Source organism: Tachypleus tridentatus, chromosome 4 (genome assembly GCF_004210375.1).
Source record: "Tachypleus tridentatus isolate NWPU-2018 chromosome 4, ASM421037v1, whole genome shotgun sequence".
Classification (NCBI taxonomy): Eukaryota; Metazoa; Arthropoda; class Merostomata; order Xiphosura; family Limulidae; genus Tachypleus; species Tachypleus tridentatus.
This window is the reverse complement of record NC_134828.1, coordinates 74117661-74138098: the sequence shown is the minus strand read 5'-3', so window position 1 is coordinate 74138098 and position 20438 is coordinate 74117661. Positions and strand designations below refer to the sequence as shown.

Below are 20438 nucleotides of genomic sequence, written 5' to 3'. Positions count from 1 at the left end.
GTTTGGTTTGACCATTTTCAATACTGAATACATCACTCACACAAAATATTATTATTTCACCATTTCCTTCTCCAACTTTGTACATAAAGGAGTATAACTATTACCATGACAAATGTTTTTTCTAAACTATTATTTAAAACCTTTTTTTTTTGGTGTACCAATATATATCTGGATCCATGAAAACATTAAAATTGATTATAATGTTAAAAGTGCACAAATTGCACAACATAAAGACATACAAAACAATACTTTCACCAACCAAATGCCAAATCTCAAACCAAATCAAACACCAAAAGTTAAAACAATTCACATATGATGTTCTTTATTTCACTAACTTAATGAATAACACAGCTACATTTAATGCAGTGAAGTACAGTTTTAGTGTACAATGTTTTGTTTATATTTGTACTCTTAAAAGTAATTGACAATAAAATAGATAATTACTGGTTACATAGATGTAGCCTCTTTTTTAAATACTTGTATTACTTTAAGGTGGTTACTTCATGGAAACTAGACACTACTAAAATTATATACAAACACTGTAGTTTACCAGTCTCGAGATATGGCTATATTTTTAGATATTCAATGATAAGGAGCATGGTTCTCCAATACTCACTGATGGAAATACTCAGACACAGACTAAAGTTCAGAGTTTTTCTCTCACTAAAATATTTAATTTTGAAGAAAAACAATGGTTGCAAGGAGACAAGGTTGACAGCATAATACAGTTTTTCCTTATCAGTAAAGCTATATAAAAAGCGAGACAGTTTATGAAGAACTTTACTGATTAAAAAAAATTATAACTTTTAGATTCTTGTGTGTTTTGGGTATGCTTCACTACTGTAATGGCATCAATTTTCACATAGGTAATTGCAAACCAAACCTGGAATTTATTAAAATAGGAGCATTTAATTTCTTGAGAAGTTTTCATAATTTTTAATACTATAAATTTAAAGAATTCCTAGCAAATTAAATTAAACTAAAATATTATTACACGTAAAAATTATGCAGTGGTTGATTATGTTTGAAACAAAGAGAAAAGTCTTAAACAATTTAGAATGTACAAAATCCTTTTTTTTTTCTGTCATACAAACTTGCATGCAAATGTTACATTCATACAAGCAAATTTATATGTACTGCTTTAATATATATGGCTTTCAAAGCATACAAAGTATAAGCTTGAATTATTTTAGTGACAAGTCTTATACTTCTGAAAATCCCAAACTTCTGATATTATCATGTATTTGGCTGAATGTTGCAAACTTTTACTATAAAATAAGAATACATCATGTTAGTGTTTAACATTTTCAACCTCTTACTTGTGTCTCATGTATTTGTATTCTTCAAATTTAATTACTATAAAATGTAAATTCATCTCACATGCACAGTGAGTGCAAGAACTACATTATAAAAATTAAAAGTTTCTATATTTAAGAATCAAAACACAGCCATAAGTCTGGATAATTTTTTCATACTATTTTGGCAAATTACTCAAAACTTATGAAAACATAACTAAGGATTCAGTTCTGCAAGACTGCTCCATAGTTTATGTAATTTGAAGTATATAGTATACATTACATACAATGAAATTTACTATTATCCAAAAATCTATCTTCGTAATTGGATTTTAATTAACAATGTGAATATTACAAAGTTTTAAAATAAAACAATTCACTGATACATATTTAATGCTCATTATATAGTCAAGCCATACTTTTAAATTTATTTTCAACAATGGTTTAATAGTCATGCAAGCACAAAACACTAACAGTGCACGTATTTCCCATGATACATTCTACTATTTTCAATAATCAGTTCAAACTAGCAAAGTTTAGAATGTAATAATGATTTTTTTTTTTTAAAGTGTAGTTCTGTCTAGTACCTTAACACCAATAAATTAAGTATTTATAATTATATTTTAGCTAATTCTTAGCAACGTGTTCAACCTAATATCATCAGCTTGAATGCCATCTTATGGTAGCACATGGGTTTGACAAGGTCAAACATCAACTTCATTGCTACTGACCAGAGGGAAGGTAAGCAGTCAACAGCACCCATTATCCATAGGGATAATCTTAACTTAGTGAGAGAAAGTTACTACAACTTATTTAACACAGCACAACCACAGGTAAAAGCAGATAATGTGTTAAGTCGCTTACTATTTGTTCAAACCTTAGACCTTCCACTCAACATTTTAAACAATGGTACATACCAGTCCATTTTTTGTGTCAATATGTTAAGTTCAAATTTAAAAAAAAAGAAGAAATTGATTTAACTTTTGCATCATAATTTCCATAAGTAATTTCTTCTGCTTTCATTCACACACACTCAAGATGTACCATGTTTAAAAGGTGTGGTCCTTTGAGATGAAAACATTCTTAAATATATCATATTGGTAACTCAAGAAATAGCTAAACTAACACCAAAAGTTTATTTTAATGCAGGAAAATGCAATTGCTGGTGATATATAATATATACAATATACATTTTATTCCTGTTCACCCAACTATTGAAAATGAAACATTTCCAGATTTAAGAAAAAGATTAATGAGCTTAGACTATTCAAAGAACAATAACAGCTAAACACTGAATTTTTGGTTTCTTAATATCAAAGTCCCTGTAAGATAAAACACAGAATTTCCTTAGTTTTAATTACCTCCCCGAAAAGTTAAAAAATTCTGTCACTAAGTCACTAAATGTTAATCTTGGATACACAATGATAGCACACTCAAATAATCTCATATAATTAGTGTCATTTTTGGCATCTAATGCTAAGAAACCTGAATCACATCTTACATGTTCATCAAAGCATATTAGGCATTTTAGCCTTTACACAATAAAATCATCTTCCTTATTCCATTATTTAAGTAAAATATTGCTCTAATAATGACACCATTTCTATCATTACAAAACTCCTGAAATGCTCTATTTGAATACTATTTACAGATTTACTTTGAAAGTTAAAATTGCACGATTCTTTTTATTATTTGCTAGAATCAAGGCAGTTTATTTCTTGTGTAATATATTAGTGTTATAACCAGAAACAAACCAAAATAAAAATAAAAAATGAACACTGCACTAATTGAAAGCATCCCAGGGTACAAGTTATAATGTGGGATCCTTTCAATTAGTACAGCATTTTTAGTTTTTTTCTGCTTGTTTTTGGTTATAACAAACTAATATAATTTGTTAAAGGTTTGTATTTGCTGTTTTCAATGTTTTCAAAGATTTTTCTTTAGGAGATTTGTATGAGAAAACATTGGCACCTTTAATCTGCTTTTTCTTTTCCCCATAATGAATAAAACAAATTAAAAGATTTGGCTGAGTTAATTTTCATTTGATATTTTAATTTTAAAAATTTGTTTTTCTTCTGCATACACAGTAATTTCCTAATTTCTTTTAGCATTAATAATTATCATAACAGTTTTATGATTGTTTTCAACAAGGGAATAATGATTAATAGAAACTTATTAAATCAATCATTAAAAGCCAGAAAATTATTATTATTTAAACCAACAAGTTTTGAAAATGAAAGTACTTTCTGAACACCTTGTAAAAAAACTATTACAATTAAAGAAAAGTGTCTACAAACAAAGTAAATAAAAGAAATGGCAGAAAAGAGGTTTTTTTTAGCTAATGAGCTTCAACTACTGGCAATGTAAATATTTGTTACTATATCAGGAAAATTTATATAAACAAATTTCGAAGTTAGTACAAATAAGTCAAAAACTTGTTATATGATAAAATAAACCATTTGATTCAAATGGAAATTTAAAACATTTTTCCGAGGGCTAAAGACTGTAAATAGAGAACAAATAAATCTGTCTTGGTAATGTGGGATTAATAAAAGTTTAACATTCACTACAGAATTTGCATAAAAGTTAATTATAATAACATAACTTACTGTTTAAGACATGTCAATGCATCTTAAGATTCATTTTTTTTTGTAATGATCAATGATAGGAAATACAAGTTAAAATTACGTAAGATTAGTGAAGATTGTTAATTTACAAAGGGGGAGTAAGGATTGCCAAATTAGTATACATACAAGTTCAATCAAAATGCAAAGATTATATTTTCAAGCCTACAATTAGACTCTAAAGTAAATAAACAAGGCTGGAAATAGTGTCTATATTATTTTCACAAGCTACAAATCTATACCTTGATTCCACTAAAACTGATGAGTACTGTAAACATGGAGTCAAAATAGGATTTGTAGTTTGAGAAAATAATGTAGACACTATTTATAGTTTTGTTTGTTTATATTTTCAAGCTCATAAACAAAGTAATCTTTGCATTTTGACGTTTACTGGAATAAGTCAAATAATACATGAAAAATAGACAACAGCAGCACACTTAGCCTAAGTTCCCAATTATTAACAACATTTGTTACCTTAACCTCAACCATTTAAAAATAGCAATAGTTATATGAAATATTGTTAAATGCAATGATAATAAATACTGAATAAGCACTCATGATTTGAGCTGAAAATAAGAACAGTAGAAAGAAACACCACTGTTCTCGGTGTACAGAAATCTACTACTGTGATCGTCCACTGTTAAACTGTTGAAATATAGTTGCAGAAATCAATGCATAGCCAACAATGAAAAACTGCAACTTGGGTAATAATATGCAACATCAAAATTTGGAACCTTTCACATCACACTTTCCAATTACAAAATGCATGAGGTGTAGGTTTAACTTATATGCATGCTAGGAAAACACCAAATTTCTTTTATGGCAGAAAATGAAGAACTTAGAATATTTTACAGAACAACAAACAAAATTAAGGAAGTCATATAGTTTAAAACTATCAACGTTTTACAAAATTCTTGTTATTCCATACTATAGTAGGTAATACTTACAATACTTTTATAGTAGAGTTATAATAGGGGTTTGTAGCTTGAGCAAACTGTCGGCAGTAGATCTTTAGCCTAGTTTGCTTCATTTTTTGCAATCCCCATTTGTTGATTCTAAATACTTGAATTTTAATTATCTCATTTGTTTTTGAATGTACAGTAATGGGGAAATATGTCTAGAGTAAGACACAACTTCACATTAACCACATAAAATTTTATCACTAGAAAAATAGCCTTTTCAAATAAAACAAATACATTTAAAACATCACTTTAAATAAAGTTTGTCTTTTGAAGTAATTATTTATTGAGCCAAATGGCTTTGTGTCTGAGATTTCATGTACACATGTCAAGAACAAAAGCAGCCACTCAGAATAGTATTGCATCTATTATGTATTCATAACAATGTAAATCTATTTTTAAGTAGGTCATGCACATTTGCAGAACTTCATATAGTATATCTAAGTTTTGGTGTAAAATACCCAGCCCATTTACAATAATGTAAACAATTGGGCAAATTTTGATTTTATCTACCTTTAGTATATCACCTATTATGTTTCTTATCAATGTTTTGGTGGTCTTATCTTTTAATATATAAGGTTTTGAATGTTGTTTCAGGGATGTTTGCTCTTTATGGTGATTTTGCCAGAATGTTCTATAAGAGTTTTGAGCAAATTCCTGTAATGCTCCCCATTACGAACTACTATTGTGTTCATGATACACTGGTGAATTTGTAACACTGTAACAAAGTAATATTCTAACTGCTAGTCAAGTATTTCATTTAAACCCAATATAATCTACAACAATTTACATAGGTAATTATAGATGTTTTATGGTAATGTTTGACACACATAAAAACGTGTCTTCAGATGTGTTCATAAAACATAACATGATTTGTCACATACCTTAAATATACAAGGAACATCTTTCTTGTTTGCATGAATAACATCTGCTTCTAACACACTGGAGACCATAAATTCTTCATCTCTGGAAATCATGTATAATAATATAAATTTTAAAGAATCAGTCAAAATTGCATGTTAAACAGTTTAATCATATTTCATCATTATACTTTGCATGCACCAACATCACAGAGCAAACCACAGTTTTCATGAGCATCTTATATTACATGCTTCATACAATTGCCTTAAGATTAAACAACTACTTTCTGAAAGCTTTATCTTCACATGAACATGCAGCATACAAAGACTGTTAAAGTTAATAAAACATGGGAATTCACATTTATGTGGGAATGGACTTGTGCATAAATCCAATGAAAGATACTTAAATACAGCTTGATATTAAAGTTTCACTGTATGTGAAAATATGTTTACATATTTCATAAGGATTTTTTTCTCCTCTTTAAATAAAACATTAACATTTTCTTAAAGTAATAATAAAAATTAAGTATAGTTCGCATATAATAATAATATTATTAACCTTATTTGTATACTACTGAACATGTACTACATTTGGATACAAGAACTTTAATGAGCTCAAATCATAATAATAAACCACTACATCTAAAAATATTTTATACAACATAATACAAAACATTCAAACACATTTAATGCATAATATAATTACAATTTTCAGATACTAAAACTGTCTACATGAAAAGAAGTTTGCACATTTTAATTTTTCTAAAAAGATAAACAAATGAGTGACCTTGGGTCAGACTAATTCAAGTTTACTGAGAAGTCAAACCATACAAGTTGTCAAGTATTTTAATAACCCTGTTTCTTTAGAGAGCAAAAAAAAATTAATGTAACCTGATGCAGGCCCCAACAAGAACAGTGAAACAACTGAGAAATGTTCAAATGATGTGTAGGTGTTTAATTTGATGATCGGGTTTGGAAAAGGCTTAATTGGAAACCAATGGAAAATAAGTTCAATTCATATGTAGTTTTATACAATTTTATGTTTAGATTTGAACTTTACACACTGATGAATATTTTATACAAGTCATGAAAAACAAATTTACTTTCTAATTAATTACTTCATGACAAAGTAAACCAATTATATTAATACACTCTTCTTGAACTCAAATAATTAAAACAATACTGACATTACTTGAATAAATGAGATCTAAGAAAGCAAGAAATATTTCACCATTTTCAGTGTTCCCCACAAGTTGTCTAAAATTTGATGAAAAGAATACAAACCTCATATCTAAGACCTGTGACACAGATACTCCTGGATTTTTATCTTGCACTAGGTCATACAAAAACAGCTTGAAGTCACACACAACTAGAAACTGTCGTATCCAGCCTTTTTTCACACCTAAAGGCTTGGGAACCTGTTGAACAAAAATTATAATTTGAAGTCTTTGAAACAGAACTAGTCTAACTAAACAAAACTAAAATATTCTTATAGTACAGAGAAATGCCTTTTAAATTAAAAAGAGAATCAATAACAACTTTAATCTAAGCAATAAAAGAGATGAGAAAATTGGTTCTAGAGGTAATTTATTACTCCAGCAACACTAAACATTTTAACAACTAACCTTCACAAAACCATCACATGCTGTTCCTACACCTTTTGTCAAATCAATACCAGCAGGTCTCCTGACTGAAAAGTAACAAATGCAAATTATTAAATGTGAAAGAATGTCATAAATACAGTAAGAGTGAAAACTACCAAAAAATGCAATAAAAATGTAAAAATGTTACAGAAGAAACACACATTTTGTAGTAAATTCACAAACCAGTTACATTTACTTTAATGAATGTACAATGACATTGTATGAAAAAATCCAGTGCTTTAATCCTACATGCAGTCATAAATATACTGAACATTACAAATATAGCATCATAAAAATAGTGCCCATTAAGTTCATTTCTGTAAAACTATACATGTAGTGTTTACTACAATTCTGAAATTACTAAATGTATCATCAGAAAATTTGACAAACTTTCAGTAAACATTATACAAAGAGAAAAATCATAATTTTAACAAATTTTTTCTATTAAAAATTTGCCTGTGAAACTATAAAGCTTTTATTCTAGAACTCCTTAAATAAATATCAATGTTTTCTTTAGTAAAACTTTACATTTTCTTAACCATCTCTAATTGTAGTGAAATCACCAATTAACAAAGAAATGAAAAGTTGAAAAGTACAATACAATCAGTAATATTTTTTTTTTTTTATATAACTGCAATTACATAAACAACATTATTACAATTTTATATCCTAACAGATTTGTCTTCTGGCCTTTATACATCTGTTTGCTTTTAATTTCGTTTTATAACTGCACAAGCATACTTTTGACACTCCAATGAGGCTCTATCAGTGAAAGTCATAAAACAGTAGAGAAAATTAGAGTAGACAAACTATCCTTCAATATCAAGTTAAAAATCACAATACATGTAACTCAAACCGATACTGTAAAATATTTTTTCCTTTACATTCTGTTAGCTTGCATGAAAAGTTTATAATTTTTATATTTTCACTAGTTTTGTTAAGAAAATATTCATAAAAAATAATAATAAATTAGAAGTTACATTAGGCTTGAGACTTCTGTACTTTGTAAAGCACTTCAATAAAATTACTTTTTCACACAATGTTGCTTGCCCATACAAAAATTCATGTTGCTTTAAAAAGATGATTTTGGAACATTAAAAAAAACAAAACACAAGTGCTACAAGTTGTTTCAAAACAACTGTAGTGCAAATGGCTTTGTAACTGATATATAAATAGGCCAAAAATTTATGTTACCCACTCGTGGACGAACAATAATGATCACACTCAGTGAGCATTTAACAAACTGGTCTACTTTTGGTAGTCAATATGAAATTATCACACAAAGAATTTCATGAAAAATATGCTCATTATTTTAGATACAGACATGTCCAATAATAATATCAGAGTAAATTACAGACATGTTTTGAAAAAAGACAGAGGTGGAAGTGTGCATTGCATGATTTTTACAAATATGATGTAATAAGTATTGTTTGTTTGTTTTTGAATCTTGCACAAAGCTACACAAGGTCTATCTGTGCTAGCCATCCCTAATTTAGCAGTGTAAGACTAGAGGGAAGGCAGCTAGTCATCACCACCCACCACCAACTCTTGGGATACTCTTTTACCAATGAATAGTTAGACTGACCATCACATTATAATACCCCCACGGCTGAAAGGGCGAGCATGTTTGGTGAGACAGGGATTCAAACCCGTAACCCTCAGATTATGAGTCTGACACCTTAACCCACCCGGCCATGTAACGAGCTTAGAAGTTCAAATTTTATATTCTGGCTCATCAATATGCAAGTATAGATTTCTAATTAATTGAATGCTCTAAAAGCCAAACAAAGGTAAAAAGAAAAATTAAAATGGGAAATTTAGAATACAGATGAAATCTGAGAGTTGATTTAAATATTTCCTTTTGTAATTAAGATTTCAGGCATAGATATCTTATAACTAAATTTTTAAGTTATGTTTTGTTGCTAAGTTCACTGGCATAAATGATAATAGAGTTGTTTCATTAAAAGATCAGTATAACTGTCTACACTTTCATATAGGGTTAATTGAAAAGAATCACTAAATTCTCAAAAGTGGAAATATTTTAAAGATGTTTCATTCAATACCTATGCTGTACTGATACATCTACTATTAGGAGTGTGATTTTACTAATAGACCACAATTTTGCACAATGATTATACTTTCTCTCTGACACACAAAAAAAATCAATACCAAAGTTATATAAAACATTAAAATTAAACTTTAAAATTCTTACTTCATCAATACAATGAAAAGTGAAATTCACTATAACAGTGCTATATCAAAATTATGCTAAAGATTTAAATACTGGACAAGTATGCTTTTCTATATTGTTAAACATTACTTAATGTATCAAAATATAAATAAAAAGGGTCCATTTTCATATGAAAGTTATTTCACAACCTTCCTTTGTTAAGTAGTTTCCTAAAGTTCTAATTTCATTTACTAAGTAATTACAAAAAGCAAACTTACTACATTTACCTCAACTAATTCAAAGAAAGTGTTTTATTGAAACAAATTTCACTTACAATAAAGTATGATTGAGAAACAGACAAGTCAAATAATAAAATCAACTTTTAAAAAATCATAAGACAATTTATTTTAATGCACAAATTACAACTAAATGTATGTTGGATGGCCTTTAAAAACAAGTTTACATTTAGTAGAAACACTCAAATTCTGTTGAAAACTACTTACAAAAAGAGAAAACACCAAACACAGATACATATAAACTTCATATGTATATACACATGTATATATATAACGTTTTACATGACATGACAAACTGTAGTTTGAATGAATATAATACACAACACACATTTCCATACTGAATACATATTTGAGAAGCACTTGTACAAGTATTATCAGAAAAGATATAAATATGTCTCAACCAAAAACAGGGCATCTTATGTAAACACAAGAAACCTTACAACTGCATGCATAATTTGTTATTTTTTCATGGAAGCTGCATAAAAATACCATGTAATAAAACAACAGTTATACACAAAAACAAAACTAACTTAGTATTATGTAACATTATTTCAGTTACCAAATGAGTTTTCACTAACAGTTGTAGTGTATTCAAGCATATTATAGTTTAAGATTTAATAAATATCTTTATAGCAAATACAAGAGGATTAACTCCTCAACTCAACCTGGTGTGTGAAAAGGAAACAATTCCAATATCAAGCTGAAATAAGGCTCCACAACTAGCATCATTTGTGAAGAAAGATAACTATGGTAGTTTTAATGCTTTCCTGTCAGAGGTATTTCAAAACAATAACAAAGTGGTTTACACTAATAAGAAGACTAGATGCCCTAAATTACAGTGGTGTATAGCAAATTTCAGATAAAAGTATACCACACATCAATTTTTTTTTGTGTCTTATTTCAACTAGTGCAGCTTTAATAAAACAGTAAATGTTTCACGAAAGCTTTCTTTGCTAACTCACAAAGTTTATGATGTATACCTGATCACAAATCTATCAATACGAAACAAATTTCATTTGAATACTTAACAGTTTACTTAACATAAACTTGCAAGTAACAACAGAATTGATTTTTAATCGATTGATTACAGGCAATGCTACCTTGTTGGTGTTAAGTCTTTATAATTCTAATTTGTTCTGGTAATTTTTTTTTCAGATCTACTGTGAAGTGTTAGAAGGACAAAATTATATATATCATTTTATTCAATATATTAAGAAATTAAAAGGTACTGCATAGAAACTTGAAATGTTCACTGTTCAATAATGTGAGTAAAGATTATGTAATGTTGAAAGTTCTATGACTTTAGATAATTGTAATAATGAATTCAACTAATACATGCAGTCATTTTTAACAATTTACTGTATTAATTCTTCTACTACAGCTTCAATTAAATCAACTGAGTTTGTGACCCCACATTGACCTTTACAGTTTCCACACTTTAGCTTCTCATATTTTTTGTCTATCTTCATGAAAGTTCAAAAGCCTTCGGTGATCATTAATAGTAATTGATATACAAAAATTCAGAATTTTTAATGAAGTCTTTTCACCAAATACTTCTCAGTGAATATAAAAGTTTGTTCAGAATTAAGCAGAAAGCTACAAAATGGGCTATTTGTGCTATGCCCAATATGAGTATTGAAACTAGGCTTATACCAATGTTAGTCTGCAGACATACCACTGTCACTGCTGGCGGAGAGGACGACATAAAAATGATTTTCATGTTAAGACTAGAAATATTTTTGTTCACCTAAAGAAAATCTCAAATTTAGAGTGCACAATTTCTAAATCCTTAAATTTCAAATGTTTTTTTCTCAGTAAAACATATTTTATTTGTTATTTTCTCTACCATACCTCTATATGAGGTTGATAACTTTGGCCAACTTCATAACCAAAAAAAAAGAAAGTCTTCTTTCAATTACATCTCTCCAGTAGGTCACATGGGAGCCAACATGTTAAACTTATGGAATTACTGCAATTACTAATTTTGTATTTAATTAAGTAATGCACCAAAGAATATGAAATAACGTGAAAAGCAGACAATGTGCCATAAATAACAGTTTTTACGGCTTTTCTAAATATGTGACAAGAGCCATTAAAAATTCAGCTAAGCTCATCTCATGTGTCTTGCATGAGAATAAAATTTGAACAAAAAAACAAAAATGCAAGAAAAAATAATGTTACATAATATATCAGTTTACAGAGTGAAATATTGTCTTTATAGCAGTTATAAATAAAAAACCAAAAATAATACGTGAAAGAGCAAGCATGGCAAGATGAGCTAAGTCTCTACTTTAACTCTATAACCAGATAATTCTGTGCTTGAGCAATGGCAAAATTACAATGAGGAACTTATGTAGAGTTGGTAAATAAGTTAGAGAAGAGGAAGCTGCCTACACAAGAAATGTAAATTCTTATACTAGGGAAAATTGAATATTTAAAAAAAAATATTGCCTTATAAAAATTAAGAACTTAAAGTTTATAGAATGTTCAAATTTGGATTATTAGCTATGTTTTGATTCCAAATGTATTCATATATCACGATAATAAACCACTTAAATTAAATTTTGAATATAACTTATTATAACATTTTGGCATGCACAGAAAAAGGTGACCATAGAGAAGTTGTTAATTATCAGAACAATGCCCACATATTTCATAGTTGTATATTTTCCAGTTTTAACACTAAATTTCTCATTTTTAATCCCTTTAAATCATACCATAAAGTGGAAATGTTTTTTTATTGCAGGCTGAAGTTATTCCTAGAAGATATTCAGTTTGTTACATCATTTCTTGTATGTAACTGCATACAACTTCTAAGGATGACAAAAAAAACTCTATTTTATTTCTACACCTGGAACCCTTTATTTCCCAATGAAGTGCATGAATTATAGAATATTGCTTCTACAGTTATGATTATTTAATGTTTGTCAACTTGTGGCAAATAACATTACAAAATATAAAACTGACAGTTAATGCTGTTGAATTCTATATACTTGAAGGAAGAAATTTAAAAATGATTAGTTGGGAAAGTGTGATAAGTAGAAAAGGTCTACAAAATATATTGTGATCCCAGTCAGCAAAAATATCACCTCTGGGACTGCTGTTTGCACTTTTTAAAAAACATGTATCAAACATAAATGGACAAAACATACAATGGGTGTGGAATGGTCTAAAAAGGTGAGAGCAGCTTTCATAGTTTGAAAATACATTCTAGTCTTAGAGAAATAAATGAGCACAAACCTCCAGCGATCCTATCAAATTCCCAGATAATCAAAATAAACATTTAGAATGCTTGGAATTTACCAAATATTAGTGTTACTTCAGTTTTAATAATGTTAGTAATAATTTATAATGCAGAATCAGAATAAACATGTTTATAGTTTTATTCTGGTACATCTTCAATCTCAGTGTCCAACCTTTGTAACAAAACACTCTCTTAAGCATAGATTTCTATAAGAATATTTTACTCTATCCCTTCTTTCTTTTGATTATTGGCTTTTGAATCTTTTGCACTACTCCATGTTTGCTTTTGAGGGATAACATGGCAACGTTTTGCTGTATATACAGCTGGAGGATCACAGTACATTTCACAGCTTTTGTATTTATGTTTGTGATGTGATCCTGATTTCAAAACAGCTGTCTTTTGGGTTTTTTTTTAAACATACAACACTGTTTTTTCCAGATTTTATGGTGTTTCTTCCACACAAAAGATGATTTTGAACTTTTAACTTTTTCCTGTAAAAAGCAAATTTCAAGAAGGTTTCTGACTGACCAAAGTCTTAATAAAAAATATCAGATAAATAATCATGGAAATATGAAGATAATACCTAGTAACACTAATGTTAATCTATTAATTTATTATTCTCTCCTTTTGATTTGTTTTAAATAAATCAGTTTTTTGCACAGACAAAAAGTATGTATATATATGACATGACATGTCATTCAGAAAAGTTGAAAATAAAATGTTCCAAGTTTTAACACCCAGTCTACAAGTTGATGTAACTGAGCTCTGTGAATTTGATAGATCACACAGGAACAACACAGTTCCTCACATGCAAGTTACAGCCAAAAATTTTTTTTTTTCTGATAAAGGATTCTACCAATTAACCTTTTCAAATCTCTATTTAGAATTTTTAAAAAAAAGAGGAAAGTAAAGGAAAACTTTGTTTGAAAACAAATCAACCAAAAGTGTTTCCATTGACTCACAGACTGTGTGTAATCTATAAAAGACAGCTCAGCTGCACAAAACAAAGCTAATAAAGTACATAAATAAAATCTATACACCCATCGAAAAAAAACCAATCACACAAAGCTGCAAAAGGCCTATCTGCACTGGCAATTTCCAATTTAACAGTGACAGATTAAAGGGAAGGCAGCTGTCAACACCACCCAATGTCAGCTCTGGAGCTATTTTTTACCAATAGATAAAGGGACTGACCATCAGTTTATAATGCCCAACAGTTGAAAAGGTGAGCATGTTTAATGTGACATGGATTTTGGAATTACAAGCCTCAGGCTGCAAATCTAGCATCCTAACCACAGCCATGTCAGGCCCATATGTTATTAACCATAGTAGCCACCACTTAGAAATGGAACACACGCAAATAAACACATTGACATGTGTATTTATAAAATTTGCAAACTTCCTATAAACCATATACATAAGAATCCTTCAATGTAAACAAAAAACACAATTGAAACTAACTAAAATAAGTGTTTTAACATGCAAAAAGTCAAAACATTCTTTATCATATTTTCATACCTAATTCTGAACCTACAAGTGGATATAATATGGCAATTTATAATCATTGTAACACAGTTGAAAGAATTTAAATCACAAGAGAATCATTTCACCAAACATTTACATACATAATACTTTTAATAAGCCTGTGCATTAAATACACTTTAGTACTTCAAGACCACCAGTACATATACACGACAAAGAATGTACGTGGAAAACAAAACAGTATAATCAGACCAATAAGCTTTGATATTATGGTATACTGCTACAATTATTACTTCAGTTTAAAACTAAAATAAGAATAGATCCTTAAAGTGACCATTATAAAAAGAGTAAACCAATTTTAAACAATGCATATACTTGTGCAAAAATAGCTAAACTGTGATAGGACTTTATTCCAACATGATATAATTAAAAACAATACAAAATAGCCTAAATAAATGAAAAATGAGAAGTAAAAAAAAAACACCTTACTCTGATTGGCTGGAACTGGGCAGACAGCAGGCACAGTATGCTGACAAGTAACATGACACACAAATCCACACACTAAAGAAAAATGAAAATTTTGATTCTGAGTAATCATAAGCTATTACAGATAAAGAAATGCATTTTTGTAACTTTGAAGCAAAAATACATAATTAGCATGGTACACTATAGCATATATGATTAAACAGACTACCTGTAAAAACCAAGATTTAATTTTTTAAATATCTTAAAGAAAAATTTCTGTAACCAATAATACAACTACCACAAGTGATTTAATGAGCTGTGTGGACTACAAATGTTAAACTTATATCACTGCTACATTAATTTGGTCTTTATAACAAGTATGCACAACTGACACTAGCATAATTAGTTAGTTTTCATAACAAGCAGGCACATCTAAAACTAGCATAGTTAGTTAGTATTTTTACATCAAGCAGGCACAAGTGCTACTAGCATAATCATTTAGTTTTTTTATATCAAGCAAGCACAAGTGCTACTAGTGTAATCAATTAGTTTTTATACCAAGAAGACACAAATACTGCTAGCATACTGAGTTGGTTTTTACACAAAGCAAGAACATTGCCTATACTTGAAAAATTAATGTTTACTATAATTCTCAATTCACTATGTATCTTATGAAACTTGGTAAGCTTTTTAAATAAAGGTCTGTTGTACACCAAAAAAATAAAAACTTTTATAAAGTATTCTTACTAAAGATTTTCCAGTAAATTCTGCAATCTTCGTTGAATCAATTTGAGTTCAAGATAATTTTTATGCTAAAAAAACAAAACGTTTTCAGAGATGCCAACTATTTCAAATGACTGGGCGTAATGATTGTAGACAGCTCATTATCATTTGCAGCTACTAGGCCTGACCAATGTCTCTAAGCTGTTTATTATTATAACTATTATTATTTATTACTCCTATACATTGCTCATTATTACTGTGTTTTGTGTATTTAATGACCGGATATTTTGCATTATACTCTTTCCTAAATTTTTGATTCACAGTTTTAGTCCTTTTAGATTTGCCAGAAACAAGACAATCTGGTGAATGAAGCCTCTTTTTTTCATCTTGTGAATGATCGCAATGGTGTTTCTATGCCACTTAGAAAACGAGAAATACCAAACTACATGAGCACTGATTAGCTGACAAGCACTGATGATGTAACTATGGGTTCCCCCACGTACCCAGTATGGAGAAACATCGCACTCAAACTATTGGTAGACGTCGGAGATAGAAATATTTTTTATTATTTCAAGCAGAAATATGATTATTGCAAGTAGCCGTTTGGACAGTCTTTTATTTATTATCAAAATTTATTTGTATCTCACTAGAAATTTTCTTTTCATCCCCTTTCAAGCCTTGGAGGAACAATTTATCACTTTATTGTATAGGCCTATATAATATATAATAATTTGGGAGTTGCAACAAGTTGTCATATTTGTCTGTATGAGTGTATAGTCATAATGTATACACCAAAATCATAATGATTATGCTCAAATCGTAATGGTTGGCATCTCTGCATTTTCCATCTTACAGTTTTATATTTCAGATGCACAACCTCTATAATCTCCTAAATTAATTCCTTATTTTCTCTTCCCTAACACTATCTGTAGTGAAATCATGTATATAAAAAGTTGAAAAATATGAAAAAATCAAATGCTTTATTCTAGAATAACTACATATCATAAAGTTATCATTGTTTTTAGAGCCTTATGCCTATTTTCACAAGCTTTTATTTAATGTTATTGTTTTATTGCTTTTTGCACCATGTCTAACAACCTTTACAAGCAAAAAGACACACTGAAGGAGTGCAGAGTTTTCTAGGATGAACAAAGTGTCAGGTTACATCATGTACATCCAACTACACATGCTCTTTGTGCATTTCTCAAGAAGTGGTCATGGAACTTTTCATTTTAATAATTTTTTTTCATTTAAGTATCCTTTGTGACTTGTTATTAAGTTTTAATTTTTACCTTTCAATTATTTTTGTTGAGAAATATACACTGAAATAAAAGCTATAACTTACTTTAACTCTAGGTGAGTATGAACTTCAGTGCATGTTTTTATAACTGTTTTTTACCTCCAATAGTTGTCCAAAAAAGAATTCAAGTAGCTTCAAATATGAATTTTAGAAAACCTGTTATCTCAAGACATAATAAAACCCAACACTTGTGAAGTATGCTTAGATATATTTATACAAGTAATATAACTCAAGTGCAAGGCTAATACAAAAAATAAGTATACAAATATTACCTTCACAAACTACTCCTTGATGATACAAGCCTACCAATAAGGATGTACACTGATAACATTTAAGAGGAGTTCCTAGGTTTCTAAACATAAACTGGTGAGCTTTAGGCTGCAAGAAGAAAAACAACTATGTTAAAATCTTACATTCACATTAGAGTAGATCATAACACAAGAATTCTTTCAATGTGGTTAAAACATCAAATAACGATAAAGCTAATTTGACCATTCCAAGTGATAAAATAGGGTTCAACAATCAAGCTAACACCGATCATAGCAAATTACATTAAATTAAAATAGGCCAACACATAAAACAATTTATTCTGAACCAAGAAAGTAAGACTTTGAACATTGGAAATTCTCAATGTTTTGTTTTAAATAACATGTCAGTTGCAAACAAAGTTTATTTCTTTAGAAAAACGAAAATTAAAAGTTGGTTTAAACTTTATTTAAAGCTACTTTAAAAGACAAAAGAAAAAATACAGCAAAGAGGAAACTTTATTAATAAGGTTATGACATGGCTTTCACAATTCTTACATTACTCTCATAAGCTTAAAGGATTAAACATTTTAACCCTTTCACAGTGGGCTCATGCAATTTGTGGAAAATGAGTAGTGACTTTTACTTGTACTACAATATATATGGTAACTCTGAGATGCCTTAGTGTATCCTCTGAAATTCTACTAAGAAATTGTTAAAGATCATAAGTACCTTGTACACAAAGAATAACATTGTTATATTTAAGTTTTTACTACAAGTGTTATTTTAATTAGAAAAATACATTTCCTTCTTTTATAGTTTTTATATTTTATTCCCATAATTTCTAAAACCTCCTAAAAGGATATCAAAAGATTTTTTTTTGGTAACTAATTATATTTTATATTCTAGTTTCTCTACCATATCACTATCTCTATTATCCTCAATGTATAATGCAAAGAAATAATTAAAATTAAGAAACAGAAAAAACACATTTTTAACATTTTTTTTAGAATATCTTTAAAAAGTTCCTTTTCTTAAATTCATAATTTCAGGTCTTTCACATATAGCTAATTTTTAATGTTTATTTTTCCTTTCTTGCCCATTAACACTTATAATTCATCTCAAAACAAGTTAACAGTGCCTTCAAAGCATATCATAGTTTCTTTGGAATTTGTGTGGAACTCTCGGCAAGCTTTGTGTTCAAAGTATGATACCATAAGCCTTGTGAACAGATGCAAAATGACATGTATTTAGAAAAATGTTTAAATTTTGTAATTATACATATGAAACATTAATATATAATTAACTAAAATATAATAGTAAGACTTAACACAATTTAAACTTATCTCTAACATATTTAGGTAAGAGAAAATATAAGTGCTGTAGTCAATCAAGCAGCCACAAAAATACTACAGTTAATTACATGTAATCCACAACAATTTCAATATAACAATTGTTAGATGATAACATAAAGTGAGTTATTTCTACTAAATACATAAATGTGTATATAATATCTACATGTAGCCTATAAAGCTCAAACAAATCTGTTGAAGGTGAGCATGGCAGCTGTCAGGAGTTGAAAATGACAGCTTTATTTTCACATGTTTCACCTGTATTCATTCATTCAAACTTTGAAATGTTTTGTAAGTACCTTGTTGTCTAGATGCACATCTACTGAACTACCATTGTATTAATGAATTTACAAAAAGCCAAAGAAGAGAAGTTTCACAGCTTGTTGGTCATGCGACAATACACCTGAAGTTTGAAGTAGCTTTTTAAAGGTTCATTTTGAGAGAAAAAACTTAGAATTTAGGACAAAATAAAAATTCAAATTAAAACATACATTATAATATTACTTTCACTTACATACATAGATAGCAAGTGTTTAACTGGATAAACTTTATCAGTAAGTAAACTCAAAATGACCCTAAAATGATACAGGTTGTATGGAGAAAGACGTAAACTAGAGTAAAATCTGCCAATTTGTTGCCACTCCTATATTTGCAACTGACTCTACACCTTATATACAAAGTCATACCTGAGGAGTCAAAGAACTAATGGTTGGTCTGGAGTCAACTACAGGAGATAAACTAACAGACAGCTGATCCTATAAAATAGATGACAATAATAAGAAAATTAAAGATGAATTAAATAAACAATTAGTTAATAAACTATAAAAATCCTTATGAATTTTCTTTCAATTGTCTCATTTGTTTCAGCATCAGCACATCATCACTTTCTGAATGTAATATTTTACATGAAAAGTATTTTGAAAATAATTCAAGAGAATATTGTACATAAAGAAAAATTCCTAATTTCTTATATGAAAGGAGGTTTGACCATTAACAGACCGACAGTCAAAATTAAATTTGCAATTAAAGCAAAGAACACTGACAGGCAATTGTTGATTACTGATTGCAACAGCACCTTAGCTTTCTTGCTACAGGTGGGTCATAATTCACATGCCATGACATTTTAAGAGTTAGATTCAAAATTTAATTAAACTATTTTGTCATTGTATATTTGGCATCCAAACAGTTAATAAATCAAATTTTAATATTATATACATTTTAAGTTCTTAATTTTATAGAAAAATATTTTTTAAAATCCTCCATCTTCTGTAATATCAGAAATATGACGTGTTCTATAGGTTTTCTCCCTTCTCCAATTTATTTACTGCACCTCTCTAAAGCACAGAATTTAACATAACTTACTTAACAGAAATATTACTGAAGCAAAGTCTAGTTTTCATAACCTCCAATCTTATTTATTTATTGAATTATAAACTAGAAAATTAGACCTACTTGCCACCACCATCTCTTATATCCCTTTTTTTTCCAATGGTTGTCTTTCTTGTTTTATACTATATTACTTATAACCAACACAACAACAAAGTTTTAACCTATCATTACTTTTAGTAAAGAGTATTGTCCATTCATCTTCAGTTTGAAAGTTTATTTCATGGTGCTCAGATTGAGAAGCTAAAATAATTATTTTAAAGCTGGTATGCCATACTTAGAACACCAGTTAATGGCTGCATGGCACTGTTTGCTTTGTGTATCATTTTTCTTTGTATTTTGGTGAATTATTTAAGGACAAAAGTTATTTAGTATAAAAATACCATCACTACAA

The 20438-nt window shown here is 28.8% G+C and overlaps 1 protein-coding gene across 3 annotated transcripts in view; it reads right to left on the bottom strand.

Annotated features, from left to right (window-relative positions):
- Window positions 1–20438, bottom strand: part of LOC143249448 (serine/threonine-protein kinase MRCK alpha-like) — a 135939-nt gene that overhangs the window by 36216 nt on the left and 79285 nt on the right. For all 3 annotated transcript variants that reach the window (XM_076499303.1, XM_076499305.1, XM_076499304.1), the window contains 6 exons: window positions 19345–19413; window positions 17334–17439; window positions 15063–15134; window positions 7364–7428; window positions 7023–7156; window positions 5763–5844 (listed from right to left, as the gene is read on the bottom strand). In XM_076499303.1, the coding sequence (XP_076355418.1) occupies window positions 5763–5844; window positions 7023–7156; window positions 7364–7428; window positions 15063–15134; window positions 17334–17439; window positions 19345–19413 (528 nt within the window). The remainder of the gene's footprint in view (window positions 1–5762; window positions 5845–7022; window positions 7157–7363; window positions 7429–15062; window positions 15135–17333; window positions 17440–19344; window positions 19414–20438) is intronic.